The sequence below is a fragment of the Peromyscus californicus genome, unplaced genomic scaffold, assembly GCF_007827085.1.
Source record: "Peromyscus californicus insignis strain IS unplaced genomic scaffold, ASM782708v3 Scaffold_4__1_contigs__length_199733344, whole genome shotgun sequence".
NCBI lineage: Eukaryota > Metazoa > Chordata > Mammalia > Rodentia > Cricetidae > Peromyscus > Peromyscus californicus.
In genome coordinates, this window is record NW_026294562.1 from 18,602,246 (window position 1) to 18,616,913 (window position 14,668).

The window sequence follows — 14,668 nt, forward strand, 5'->3', positions numbered from 1 at the left end:
TTTAAATTACAAACTCTCCTAGACCTTGAAGGTGTGGTCTAAGCCCAATATATGCAAAATTTTAGGAATGCTCCTAATCTATCAGAGAGGTTTTTTATTAGCTTAGTGAATTTCCCCCTTTTAAGAGCTACCACTCATACTTAAAGTCTGTACTACAAAGGGCTGTAAGACATAATAAAGGATTCAGAAAGCTAGTCTTATGTAAGAGGATTTTCTTAATTTCTTTCCTTCTTTAATTGTAGAGGTACAACCTAGGACTTTATTCAGGCTAGGCCAGAGCTCTCTACCATCCAGCTATAGCCCAAGCCACCAAATCTTCCCTTATGCGTCTCCTAAAAAGCCTTTTAACAGCTCAGTGTGTGCACATAGAAAACCCTTACAGCATGATGTTTCAGTCAACACAGTGATGTATACAGCAATAGTAGTCTCATAAGGTTCTATAGTCCACTGACAGAGCAATACTAATTTGTGTGACTTCTGCAGAATGCAATTTCATTATGACACATTTTTCATCGTTTAGTGATGCACTACTACAACTAATCACACAGATATAATTAAGTGACAGGGAATGTTTAATCATAATGACTCAGGGAAAAATGTACTATATTATTCATACTTAGCAAGCAAAGTCTGATTAATAAGTTATTAATTGAATAAGTTGGTAAAGAACTCTTTAAAAATTTACAGAAGTTCAATGACTAAGATAACTAAAAGAATTGTACACTTTGGTTAATGATTAGAGATATATTTAAGGAAGGTTTTCTTTCTTGTGTAATACTCAGACACCCAGAGTAAAATGGCAACAGTAAAAAGATTATTTTTACCTTCATAGTTTAAAATTTACCATAGTAATCTTGTACCTACATAAAAGTTAAAAAATTTGACTATCAAAAAAATGATTATGAAATAGCAAAATAATTCCTCCCATCAAAGGCAATTTGGCTATTCTCATACTGCCTAAGTGACAATGATTTTTTGTTGTTGTTTGTTTTAGAATATCCAGAAACCAAGGGCTAGGGTGTAGTTCAGTGGTAGAGCACCTATCTATGTGCAAGACCCCGAGTTTTAAGTCCAGCACTTAAAACAACAAACAAATCTATGGATCAAAGAAAGATATACAAGTAATAACTAACATCACTTTAATATTTTACTGTGAAATTATTTTCCTTTCAGTTATGAAAACCTAGAATATAGTGAAATTCTTTCTAAGGGATAAAATTGCAGAGAACATATTTAAATAATAAATGAACTCATCACACTTAAAGCCCATCCCAAATAGGATAATTACTAAATGAAAGCTTATGTGGTCTTTAAGTTCATACTTTTAATAAATCATAAAAGTTGGTCCAGCAAGTGGACAGAGGTGCTCGCCACAAGAGCCCGGAAGCCCGAGTTCCTTCCCTGGAGCCCACAGGATGGTGAAAGGCGAGAACCAACTTCACAGTTGTCCTCTGGTCTGTAGAGGCACACCCTGGCACACACACAAAATTAAAACAATAAAATTATAAATGTTATCAATGGCATAGAATCATATTCCTAGTAGATTCAAAGAGTATACTTTTGTTTAGAGATTGTGGGTTTTGGGGAGAGGGACTGTTGTGTGTTTGAGGTAAGGTCTTACTGCAAACCCAGGCTAGCTGGGACTTCCAATCTTCAAGCTTCAGCCTCCTGTAAGGGCTGAGATTACAAGCAGCTTTTAACCTTTGACACACAAGTCAGAATGGAATGTCCTATACAGTGTTCTTTGGACAGCAAGATATCGATATAGAAAAGCAACAATTTTTTAGATCCTTCACACCATCCCATAAAATATTTTTGACAAATCACAACACAGCAGAAGCAGACAGACGAGCATGAAAAGATATTCAGGAGAAAGGAAGATGCTCATCGGTGTTCTGAAAAACAGAAGGTGATATAGGAAATGGGAAAACACAGTTTATCATTTTCCAAAAGGGAATTTCTAAAACAAATACTGATAAGAAATAGTCAGATGGAAAATTTATCTGACATAAATAATATACAGAGAGGGCACTTTAAGCTATAACATCATGGAGAAACATATAAGTTTACTAGCTGTAAGTGCAAGTAAATTGTATAATTTTTCTTGAGAAAAGGTCTCACTATATTGCCAAGACTAGCCTCCAACTCCTGGGTCCAAGCAACTCTCCTGCCTGTTTCCAAAGTATATGGGAATACAGGCATGAGCCACTGCCTAGCAAGAAATTAATAACCATTAATTTCAGGAGAACTAGACAACTGAAGGAAATGGCATGATACTGCCTATAAGATTTGAATACTGTAGAATATTAGCTCCCCAAGTCATCATCAATGTGACCTGGTAAGTAAAATACTTGTTAGACAAAGTTAAATCCCAGCAAAAAGCACTACCTTGACATATGCCTATGAACTTGTTTAATCTTAAAATATCAAATGCATTCTTATAGGTGATGACTAGACTTATTATAGACAGTAATGCAAATTCACAGCATAAAAATGGCCAAATTATGGGGCTCAAGAAAATTTGCTAGACTATTATCTTTAAGCCTACAAAATACTTGTGTGCGTTTATATATGTAGAAAATCTGAAAAAAATCTGCAAGTACTTTTGTTAGTAGTTAGCTTTTATTTGAAGACACCTTTGAAGGTCTATCAATCAGTAATTTTAAGGAATTTGAAATGAGGCCTATATTTTATTTAAATACCTTAAAATTTATAATTTAATTTTTAAATCTTTTACTATGGAGGACGCATCTAAAGAGCAGCAGGTACAGTATGGGCATACACATTCAGGCTAAAAAATGTTCTCAAAATCGTAACTTTGACATGAAAGACAACTGTGCTGTGTCATCATTTCCTTAAGAGATTGTTTTCCCTGTGGCCTCCAAAGACAAAAGGACTACCTCCTCAGTATCTTGTGATTAGACCCTTGAGAATGAGTTACAAAATAAGCAAACATGATGATTTATGGTGTCCTGGCTTCACAGAAACATGACTTCTGAGCAACCTCAGGTATAAAGCACATTCTCTGAGAAGAAGACTTAAACTCAGAGTGGCTTCAACAAACTCCATCGAACTTTTGAGGCCTTTGAACTCAAGTCAACCAAGAGACTTACCTTACTAGTAAGATTGCATTTCCAAAGATAAGCTATCTCTTGCAAATTATTGACACATTACATAGCTTTAGTTTTCTCAGCCCGAAGCAACAGCCAGACTGGGATCTGACTGTTTTTTTTTTTTTTTTTCCCCAGTAATTCAGGACCCCTTGCATAGGTTATGACTAAATCAAAGTGGCTTGAATAATTTGTTTTATATAACTAAGTAACTATAACTAAGTAACAGTTCACAGAATTAATTCCAGTGACTATTTCATACCCCTCTCTCTCTGATTTTAAGCTTCTTTTTTAAAAATGTATTTTTTATATATGAGTGTTCTACTTGCATGTATGCCTGCACGACAGAAGAGGGCATTGGATCCCATTACAGATGGTTGTGAGCCACCATGTGGTTGCTGGGAATTGAACTCAGGACCTCTGGAAGGGCTGCCAGTGCTCTTAACTGCTGAGCCATCTCTCCAGCCCCCAGCTTTACTCTTAAACAGGTGTAAGATGACTGCAGTATCTTCAGGACTCATCTCTAGATATAACATATATTAAGAGAAAGGACTGCTTTCAGAAGGGCTTCCAGAGGTAGAAGCAACTTTTCTGGCATGTTGAATGATACAAGTTCCTCCTTTAAAAGGCTCATCCTTGAATCTGCGGCTGAAGATGGCCTTCTCTAAGGCACTGATGCATCATGAAAAGGACTGAGCAAAGTTTTGTTCTAGTACAGACTCGAGGTAATACAGGAACAAACTCTATTCAGTTTCATATCAGAAAGGGTCTTAAAACAGTTTTTAAAACTACATAAAATATGACAGAAATACAAATGAAAAAAGAACGAACAGATTGAACAAGGGACAAGTCACTTGTGCAACATTCACTCCTTCTGCTTCCATCTACACATATGCTGCAAATTTGACTCTGCTGTTCTCATCGGCCAATGAAGAGAGGGGAACTTAGTAATTTAGTCAAGCTTTGTTTGGTTTCCAGTAACAGAGATCCACATCAAACTGGGATTTTTTTTAACCTAATAAATCTAAATCTAATAGAAAAGTTGACGAATGGATCTGGATTTAGAGACAGGTCAAGAGGCTTAAACAATGTCTTTACAATATTTGTTTCTTCCAGTTTGATTCTGTGTGCTTTTCTCATTTGCTAGTAAAGATGACCATAAATTTATGGCTATGAGACCATAATAAGTCTCATAGTCACTAATTCTATGGGGCAAGGCATTGGGTGGTGGGGGTGGGTGATGGAATCTTTTTTGATAGTTCCAGAAAAGGACCTTTGGTAGGATTGTTTTTGTACTATGTTCCTATCTCTGGGCCAATAAATGTAGACAAACAAATGAGGAATTCTGACTGACTGGTTTGGGTCATGTGGTCTCTCCTATAGGCAAGGGAAATGAAGTTATATGGCTGACAATGTTACCAAAAAAAATCATTATACAAGGGCAGCTTCAGAGACAAAAATATTCCAGATTTCATACAAATGTGTTGCAGGGTATTTGTTTACACTGCATGAAGATATGTCTTATGTTTTACCTTGCCTGGCTAAGGCATCTGATTGGTTTAATAAAGAGCTGAACAGCCAATAGCTAGGCAGGGAGAGAATAGGTGGAACTTTTGGGGAGAGAGGAACTCAGGTGTAGAATTTAGGCTCTTGGGAAATGCCAGAGAGACACTGATGAAGTCAGATGTACAGAGTGGAGGAGAGGTAAAGAGACATGTGGGAAAACATAGATCAATAGAAACTGGTTAATTTAAGTTGTAAGAGCTAGCTAGAAACAAGCCTAAGCTAAGGCCAAGCTTTCATAACTAATTATTTGGGAGCTGTAATTATTTGGGAGCTGTAATTATTTGGGAGCTGGAAGTCCCAAGAGGAAGTCCAAAAGATCTACAACACAAATGAAATGTTGTATGTTATTGGATGTATTACATTTGCAGTTGTTATTTAAATATGGTCCCTGCAAGATTTGGTGATGTAGGCCTGTAGTCACTGTTACTCGGGTGACTTGGGATTGTTAAATTCCAAGACTCTTGAAAGTTGCTATGTAGGCTGCTGTTGGGGCAAAAACAGGCATCAATGGATCCTACCTAGCTGTGAACCCTAGTTATTATACTAACTTGTCAGGCAAGAAGTACCACAGGCACAAAACTGGCACAGCTATTAGAGCAGTAGTTAACTTCTCTGCTTTGATTTGAGGCCCAGTCTACAGGAGGGAATTCATGCCTGGCATTGTAAACTCAGTCAAAACAAAACAAGAACCAAAAAAACAAAAAAACAAAAACAAAAAAAACAAAAACAAAAAACAGCTGATGAGCTCTTAGACTTTAATAGGAAACTTAACTACTATTTAGCTAAAGTGACATGGCACCAAACTGACTTCTAACTATTTAATGTTTATACCCTTAGACCACTACGATGCCTGGCAATGAACTACACTGAGGCAGACTCACAGCTGCTCAAGGCATTGGGTATTAAGTGATGGATGAGAACTCAGTCTGAAACAGGAAATTCATACCACCTTTTCTGAGCCTCAAGGAACATCACAGTAGAGAAAACAGAAAGAATGTAAGATCTGGAAGATAGGAAGAAGGCCTATAAAGTGCTACCTTCTGGGCATCACACAGCTATTGCAATCATCTCACAGTAATTGAAGTTGCTTCTACTGGGCCTTCATAAAACTGGGCCTGTCATTAGTCAATCATGGATAGAAGAAATATTCACAGGACTGTAGCTAGAGTTTTCCTGCCTTACCCACAGTCAGGACAAATCTTTGTCACCCGCCAATCCCACAGCCGTCAGACCCAAACAAGTAAACACAGAGACTTATATTGCTTACAAACTGTATGGCCATGGCAGGCTTCTTGCTAACTGTTCTTATAGCTTAAATTAATCCATTTCCACAAATCTATACCCTGCCACGCGGCTCATGGCTTACCAGCATTTTCACATGCTGCTTGTCCTGGTGGCGGCTGGCAGTGACTCCTTCTGCCTTCCTGTTCTTTCTTTTCTCCTCTCTGTTAGTGCCACCTATACTTCCTGCCTAGCCACTGGCCAATCAGTGTTTTATTTATTGACCAATCAGAGCAACACATTTGCCATACAGAACATCCCACAGCACAGGACCATACTTCTGGTGAACAACTGGGTAGATTCTGGAGGAAAGGCAATATCTTCTTCAGTTACATACCCACAAGTTGAGCCCACCAGGCTCCAATGGATAGTTTGAAACCTATGACCACATAGATATTCCTGGTTAAGCTCAGTGAGTCACAAGACAAAGCAAAGACAAGACTGTAAGTAAGATCTACAAAGAGGTGAAGGTTAAATGACTGTGGGAAGGAGATGAGGAGAGGGGAGTAACCTGTACATTATATACATGTATGAAGTTGTCAAAGAAGAAAATAAGTTATATATAAATATGTGAAAAACTATACAACACACACACACAAAGCAGATGAACACTGGTGCGCATCTCAGTGATAAGAGTGCTTGCCTGGGATGAAAGTGGTTCTAGGTTCAACTCTTTGTGATATTACCCAAGGTTAAATTTAATCATTCTAAGGGGAAGGATGGCGTGGATATTCTTTGTGTTTTAGCAAAAACATACTACTGAGAGATACAAATTAAGAGAATGAGAAACAGTATTTTGCTTTCACTGGTGTTTTCACACATATTATCTATTCCTTACTCCATTTCAGACAGATACTATCACTTTTTGGTGTTTTAGATATGAAATGTTGTAGTCCAATGTAATAAAAAAAAAAACCTTCCTCACATATTTCTTTTAAAAAATCAACTTTATTGAAATATATAATTCAATCACTTTGTGAGAAAATTATTTTTCAGCCTATTTAGAAGTATATAATAACCATCATCACAATCAATTTGGGAACCACTTCTATCATCTCCTAAAACAAAATAAAATAAAATCCCCAAAGAAAAAAATAAACCTCATATCCAATTCAGCACTCCTTCTTTCCAGAACCAGCTAATACTGGGGAACAAGGTGGCATTCCTATTGTCATTTTTCCGTTTGTCGAGGCTAAAATTGAAAAAAACTCTGAGATGGTTGTCACCCTATGAGCTGAATCTGTAATTCATCTTTATTTTGTTAGTGTGCATATTTGTATAAAATAATGAAATGCATAATTCAGTTCTGTTTGGCCAATGGCCATCACTACATACTTTGTTATAGTTGCTTTCCAGGTGTCCAACTCTTCAAATCCTATCCTTCAGAAGGTCTTCCTTGATTCAATCCAGGTATTTGCCAACCTGTGCAAAAAAGTAGTTCCTTCCATGGTCTTCCACTATTTGTAACTTAAGTTTGATAGATGAGTTATGGTGGTTTATAACCAAATAGTGAAATATAAGACCAAGTTTCCGTTTTAATAACTAGTAATCTGTAAATCAACATTTCAGCACCATGCAGAAAATTTATCTCCCAATCAACATTAACACAGATCATCCTTAACTCTTATTTCATTAGGAGCTGTAAAATGATTATTCTCTAAAGGATAATATTACCATGAATATTCATGTATCAAGTTTTTGTATAGACACGCATATGCTTTTAGTTCTTTGGGTATATAATTGCTGAGTCATACTGCATCTGTGTTTAACACTCTGATGAATTCCCAGACGGTTGTACAAAAATAGCTGCACCATTTTACACTCCCATTATCAGAATCTGAAGGTTCTAGCTGCCCCATATCTTTGCCAGCACTTGGAATACAGTCATCCTTGTACATAGAGAAAGGGAATTTATTGTGGTTTTGATTTGCAGTTCCCTAGTGACTAAAAAAGATGGAAACTATTTGTAACTTTATCATTTGCTATTTTAAAATTAGGTTGGTTTTCGTGACTGAGTTTTAATGTTTTTATGTATTTTAGCTACTATGCCCTATCAGATGCGATCGTCAAGATTCCCTCCCCACTCTGTGCCGGCTGTCCTCCTAATTTGTTTATCGATGTTATCCTTGGGAGTATAAGGTTTTTATTTTGATATAGTCCAATTTATTCCTATTTTACATTTGCCACACGTGCTCTTTGCCTAATCTATGGTCACAGACTTACTACTGTTTTCTTCTAAAAGGTTTGTGCTATTGGCCTTATATTTAGGTTTAGGACTCCTTTTATTTTTGTACATGGTATAAAGCCTTAGCTCCAATCTTTTGCATGTGGATATTCAGTTTTTCCAGTATCATTTGTTAAGACTATTGTAAACAAACAGATTTCCCAGTGACCTGTCTTAGAAGCCTATTGTACTAGTTACTTTTCCATTGCTGTGACAAAATATAATGACCAAGGCAAAAAGGATTTTATTTATTATTATTTTGTTGTTGTTGTTTTTTCAAGACAGGGTCTCTCCGTGTAGCCCTGGCTGTCTGGGAACTCACAGAGATCTGCCTGTCTCTGCCTCCAAGTGCTGGGATTAAAGGCCTGTGCCACACTGCCTGATGGCAAAAAGTATTTTAAAACAGGACTAAAATGTAGAAAAACCAAGGAAAGGGTTACCTTATATTATTTTCTTTTTTATACTCATATCGTGGAGAACACAGAATAAGTGCTGGTTTCAAAACTCTATGCCTCCCAAAAGAGCTTTCAACTATCAAAGACCGATACTAGAAAGCTAACATGGCAGAAACAAAGAAACGGCGAGTGTCTGGTGCTTTAATGTATCATTTAGCCAGAAACCATGCTTTAGTTTTTATTCCTTAGGATATTTAGGAATGAAGGAATTAAGGCTTAAAAAGTTAGCTGTTGCCAGGCGGGTGGTGGCGCACGCCTTTAATCCCAGCACTCGGGAGGCAGAGCCAGGCGCATCTCTGTGAGTTCGAGGCCAGCCTGGGCTACCAAGTGAGTTCCAGGAAAAGGCGCAAAGCTACACAGAGAAACCCTGTCTCGAAAAACCAAAAAAAAAAAAAAAAAAAAGTTAGCTGTCTTCTGATGACATTATGAGATAAGATATGATCCCTAGTACGTCTGATTTGCCCAGGAGTGTTGTCCTTTGTACAACATTAACAACTCAAAGCATCTTAAAGATGACAACTTGACTTGGGAGGTTAGGAGCCCAATGATCAGGTCTTATAAAAAACCTGGATTTGTTATTAAATCTCAAGGAATTCACTTCACCTCTTAGATCCTTTGTTAATTTATTTAAATAAAACAGAGGCTACAGAACAACTCTTATCTCTGAGGATTAGGCAGTCCAAGCATGGGAGAGGGTCAGGCTAAAACACTAAATTATATTTCTTTGAAAGCACATATGGTACTGAGTCCTTGAAACTTGTTTTTGCTTTTTTGTGTGTATTTTATGTATATGGTGTTTTGCCTGCATGAAAGTCTGTGTGCCACATGCATGCCTGGTGTCCAAAGAGGTCACAGGAAGGCTTTGGATCTCCTGGAACTCTAGTGAAAGATGACTGTGAGCCATTATGTGGGTGCTCGGAATTAAATCTGGGTCCTCTGGAAGAGCACCTAGTACTCTAAATTGCTGTTATTTCTCCAGCCCTGCTATTTGATCTTTGAGACAAGGTCTCAGTTTGTAGCTGGGGCTGGTCTCAAACTCATGGCAATTCCTCTACCTCAGTCTCCTAAGTGCTGGGATTACTGACTAACTCTAGGAACTTTTAAATCCTGCTTTCCAGGTCTGGGGATTTAACAAAATGCCCAGAATCATTCAATTCTACCTGTACAGCCTGCATCCCTGAATCACAAATCTGCAAACTTCTTTGCAACTGATCCTGTAATGGCAGAACCTTTCATCTCACCTTTATTGTAAATAATTTACCATGATCCCTGCATTATCTTTAAAGTAATATGACTTTCTGACCTTCACTGGTTCATCCCTCTATAGCAACCTGATGGTCACAAAGTACACTACAGCCCAGAACTCCTGACTCAAGCCATCCTCCTGCTTCAGTCTCTCTAGAGTTGGAATTACTGGCATACACCACTGTACCTGGCTCCAGTATGACTTTACTGCCCAGTTCCCATTGTTGGCTGTACTTTCTTTCGAGTTCTGGTTTGCCTTTAACTGTGGCCATCACCATGTCACCCAGCACCGTGACCCCTACAACAGAGATGCAGATTTCTGGCTCCTATGTTGTTGTCAGCACATTTTCACTGTGGCTACTGGGAGGCCCAGAGAAATCTAAAAATTCACATTGGAAGACACATCATCTCCCTGCCTTAACTTGGATGTCAGAATGTAAGAGAAAGAAAAAAAGTCCAAGTCTGGGAATTTTTATACTAGACTATTTTACTATAACCTTTACATCCTGCCCTGAGCAACAAATCCAATGAGTACATGATAGAAAGAAAAACTAAAAGAAACAGAAAAGCAAAACAAACAATCTCCTTTCATAGTAAGCTACTGAAAATATTAAGTGAAAGAATATGAGACTATAACACAATAGAATAAGAATTTTTATTTTACAAATGAAAAGGCAAAAAAGTGGTACTAATTGATCCTAACCCAAACTCTGATTTCATACCTTGTAGTTGAACTTTGCCAGTTTATCAGTTAATTCCACTGAAAACTGACTAAGCCTCTCTCCAAGGAAGAAGCACAGACCAAATTTAGCCACGATGACAGAAATGACTAGCAAAGGAAATGAGTGCATTGCCGTTCCAATTCCTCTTCCTTCTTAGAAAGGTACTCCATGGTCACGTGGAGAACTGAAGGTTCTAATTCTGCCTGCACTCTGATAGCCATGTCTCTCAGAGGAGCCTTACTAAACTAGGGCATCCTTTGCAATAGCATTCAAAGTCCTTACTTTTGTCACGTCTGTTACCTTTAGAGAATATTCTGAATGAGCAAGTGAAGCTCCCATTGCAACAGAGGAATTTCTGCAATAGAAATAACAAAGAACAGATAGATAATCATATCAGTTGTTAAATACACTCTCCTTCACTTTATAGACTAATTCATGCCCCAAGAATAAAGGAAGGTCAAAGATGCTGGACTACTATACTCACAATTTTCATTGATCAATTACTTGAAAAATCTAGTAGCTAAATCTACCAGGCAGGAAATTGGATTTTGTATCTGAAAATGTACATGATAAAGTCTTCCTTTTTTATGTTGAACCCTCCCCCACCAGTAAATGAGATGATTCAATTAAATTGTAGGAATCCTCTAAGGTGTTGAAAAAACACAGTGGTTTAAAGTCCTTAATGGTGATAAAATTTCAAAACAACTGCAACTAGAGAGCAAAGGTAAAGGAAGACTATTTACAGTAGGAGAGATAAAAATGGTACTGAGGCTGCCTTATACCAATTATTAACTTTGTAAAAGGAAAGCATACAGGATGAGTACATGTGAGTATCTGACTCACTGGATCCTTTACTGCTGAATTAACTTATTAAGTGCTTATATTCAGCAGTGCTTGAATTAGGAAATCATTCCCACTGAATTAAGTCTCTCTCTTAGTAGACCCAGACTAGACATACCCATTAAAAATGGTTATAACTAGCAAAACTAAGCAAAGGCTAGATAAAGGTTAACTCATACTCTGAAGTTACTGCTTAGTTAGGGAAGAACAACAATCATTTTAGGAATATTTTTCAACTGAAAAACCAATCATAATACTTACTAATCACAGCATTCCATTATTTAATAATGATATTAACTAAAGTTTTCTTTTTTTCTTTTTTGTTTGTTTGTTTGTTTATTTTTTGTTTTTCAAGACAGAGTTTCTCTGTGTAGTTTTGCTGTCTGTCCTGGATTTTGCTCTGTAGACCAGGCTGGCCTCGAACTCACAGAGATCCACCTGCCTCTGTCTCCCGAGTGCTGGGATTAAAGGCATGCGCCACCGCCACCCGGCAAGTTTTTTTATTTAAGCAAGCAAAGATTAATTTCATCCTCTCCTGTATATAAAGAATGTATTTGTACCGAAACTTCATTCCTGAGTCTCTAGAAGACCGAGCAGAACAGTGGAATTCTGTAGCACCTGAACCCTCAAGGATCCTTTGCAGATTTTTATCTGTTATGCCACCTCCTGTTACAAAGAAAAAGTAATACATTAAGTGGGACAGAATATCACATAAAATTTAAATATAGATAAATCGTTCTTCTACATAAAATCTCCATTCTAAAAATTTCACTGATTCAAGAATTTTTGTCTCTAAGCTAAAATGGGATCAGAAAACAAGTAAGACCTATGCTACAGACTCTGGAGAATTTTTTTTTTTTTTTTTTTTTTTGGTTTTTCGAGACAGGGTTTCTCTGTGTAGCTTTGCGCCTTTCCTGGAACTCGCTTTGGAGACCAGGCTGGCCTCGAACTCACAGAGATCCGCCTGGCTCTGCCTCCCGAGTGCTGGGATTAAAGGCGTGCGCCACCACCGCCCGGCAGACTCTGGAGAATTTTTAAGGACAGAGCTTATAAAGGAAACTCACTTATCCATTGGTTTATGTCACGATGCTATGCATTACTAACTTTGGATTTAAAAAGACTATTCTGGACAAGGAAAATCATTCAGCACTTCATCATTGCTTTCCCCTTAACTTATATATGGAAAGTTCAAGAAAGGTTCAAGGAAAAAGCTACAAAAGCATCAGAAACTTATCCTCAACAGAGAACCTGTAACGTTTTGCTCTGGCCTAGGATTTGAAGAGTGTACAGACTGTACTGGCAATGAGAGGAAGCAAACTCTTTCCAGCTTGTTTATCCGAAGAATAACTGCTTGTTTCATTTCACTGACGAGTCTAATCTTATTTAGTTTAAACTACATAGCCAAATATTTATGACAGTCATACTCTGAACTGATACCAGTAATTATAAATATGAAACTATTCAGCATCATATTCTGATATAGAAAATATATTCAAATATTTTAAGATAGTATTAGTTATGTACTTTGTACTTTAAGCTATGTTTTTCATATACTTCTTCAGACTCATTAACTTGGCTTTTTGTTGTTATGGTTGTTGTTAGTGCTACAGTCACACTGCTGAACTCTTAAGAGTGGAAAGAACAAGCTGGGCATAGTGGTGAATGTCTTTAACCTCAGCACATGAAGCTGAGGTGGGATGATCTCAAGTTTGACCAGCCTGGGCTACATAACAAGACCCTGTCTCACAAAACAAAACAATAAAACAATGAACAACAACAACAAAACACAATCCAACACAACACAAAATGCAGAACAGAATGAGACAAAACAGAAAGAACACAGGCCAACAAGTCAGATTTAGAGTAGAATTCTGGGCTTTCCCACGGTAACTGTAAAAAGCTGTGTGATCTCACTGAAATTACTGAGTCTCAACTGATTTTAGTGGAAATACTTTGAGCTTTGTAAATGTAGGTTTGTCATATACAGCCTTTTTATGTTGAGATATGTTCCTTCTAGCCCCACTTTCTTCTGAACTTATCATGAAGAAGTTGGATTTTGAGATGTGATTTATGTCCTAAAGTTTGTTGATACAACTGTATGAGCTGACAGAATAGTCCCTTTATTCAGGCATGTTGCCTAACATTTGGTTTTATCATAGGACAGCAGCACTGAACCCCGCTTTGCCTCACCAAGATGAATACTCAAGTTCATAGCATTCTACAACGGTGAGAATGCAAACATGGAGAAAATTCCTAATTTGCTCCTCTTTGAGCCAACTTCTCTTAGAAGGCTCTTTATTTTTAAATCTCAGCAGAGACCCCCGAATCTTAAAACATTTTAATCAAACCATATATTTTTATCTCTAAGTACCACATTCTGGCACTTTCTCCTTTGTTTTTTTGACTCATTTGCTCTTCCAACACTTTATTTCAGTGTTATGAGAAAAACCAGAGATACATACCTGGCATCACCACAATCCTGCCTTTGGCCTGAAAACGGGGAAGAAAAAGGAAATTTTAGTATCTTTCTCTCAACTGAGATTAATAAGTATACTAAAAAATTTAAATTACTGCTAATGTTTAATTTTTCAATAGCTCTCTCTCTCTCTCTCTCTCTCTCTCTCTCTCTCTGAGGGAAAGGGTATTGGGCAGGAAAGATGTTCAGCATCATAATTTTTTTACAGAAAGATTTTTTATTATATTGCCTTATGAATGTATATTATAAACAAAAAATTGGTGGAAAAATATACTTTATAATCGTATCATCTTTAGAAAAATATTACTGGAAAATCACAGAAATTTTGAGTTTGTAGTACACAGTGAATGAAAATAGGTGCATGTAAGTAAAATTTTAGTAGAAAAGACAATATAGCGTAATTGTAAATTATGGTGAGGGGAACGGGAAGATGGGAATCTATTCAATCTTGACTCCTCAACTAAATATCAACAAAATACAGCCATACATTCATTTAACTGAAAATGTAAGAATCAATTTAATTTCTGATAATTTTGGAAGATAGGGACAAATTATAAAATTATCATATGGCCTATCCATTCTCCTAAGAGTCTATTTATCTTTCTGGAAAATCCTTTTTCTCCCATAGTTGCCCTTCTCAAGCCTCCTCCCCACCCATTAAAATCATATGTAAGCCCCTATTCTAAGCATCTCTTTGAGTTATATTTCTTTGCTAACATACACACAAGAATATACAGTTATGCACAGAT

General features: G+C 37.1%; 1 protein-coding gene across 1 annotated transcript; it reads right to left on the bottom strand.

The window, feature by feature from the left end:
- Window positions 1-10,517: 10,517 nt before the first annotated feature.
- Cutc (cutC copper transporter) lies at window positions 10,518-14,008 on the bottom strand. Its single transcript, XM_052713209.1, has 3 exons — window positions 13,906-14,008; window positions 12,004-12,109; window positions 10,518-10,958 (listed from the first exon to the last, which is right to left on the bottom strand). The coding sequence occupies exons 1-3, from the start codon at window positions 13,910-13,912 to the stop codon at window positions 10,844-10,846; spliced, it is 228 nt and encodes a 75-aa protein (XP_052569169.1). The 5' UTR covers window positions 13,913-14,008; the 3' UTR covers window positions 10,518-10,843.
- Between the last annotated feature and the right edge of the window lie 660 nt (window positions 14,009-14,668).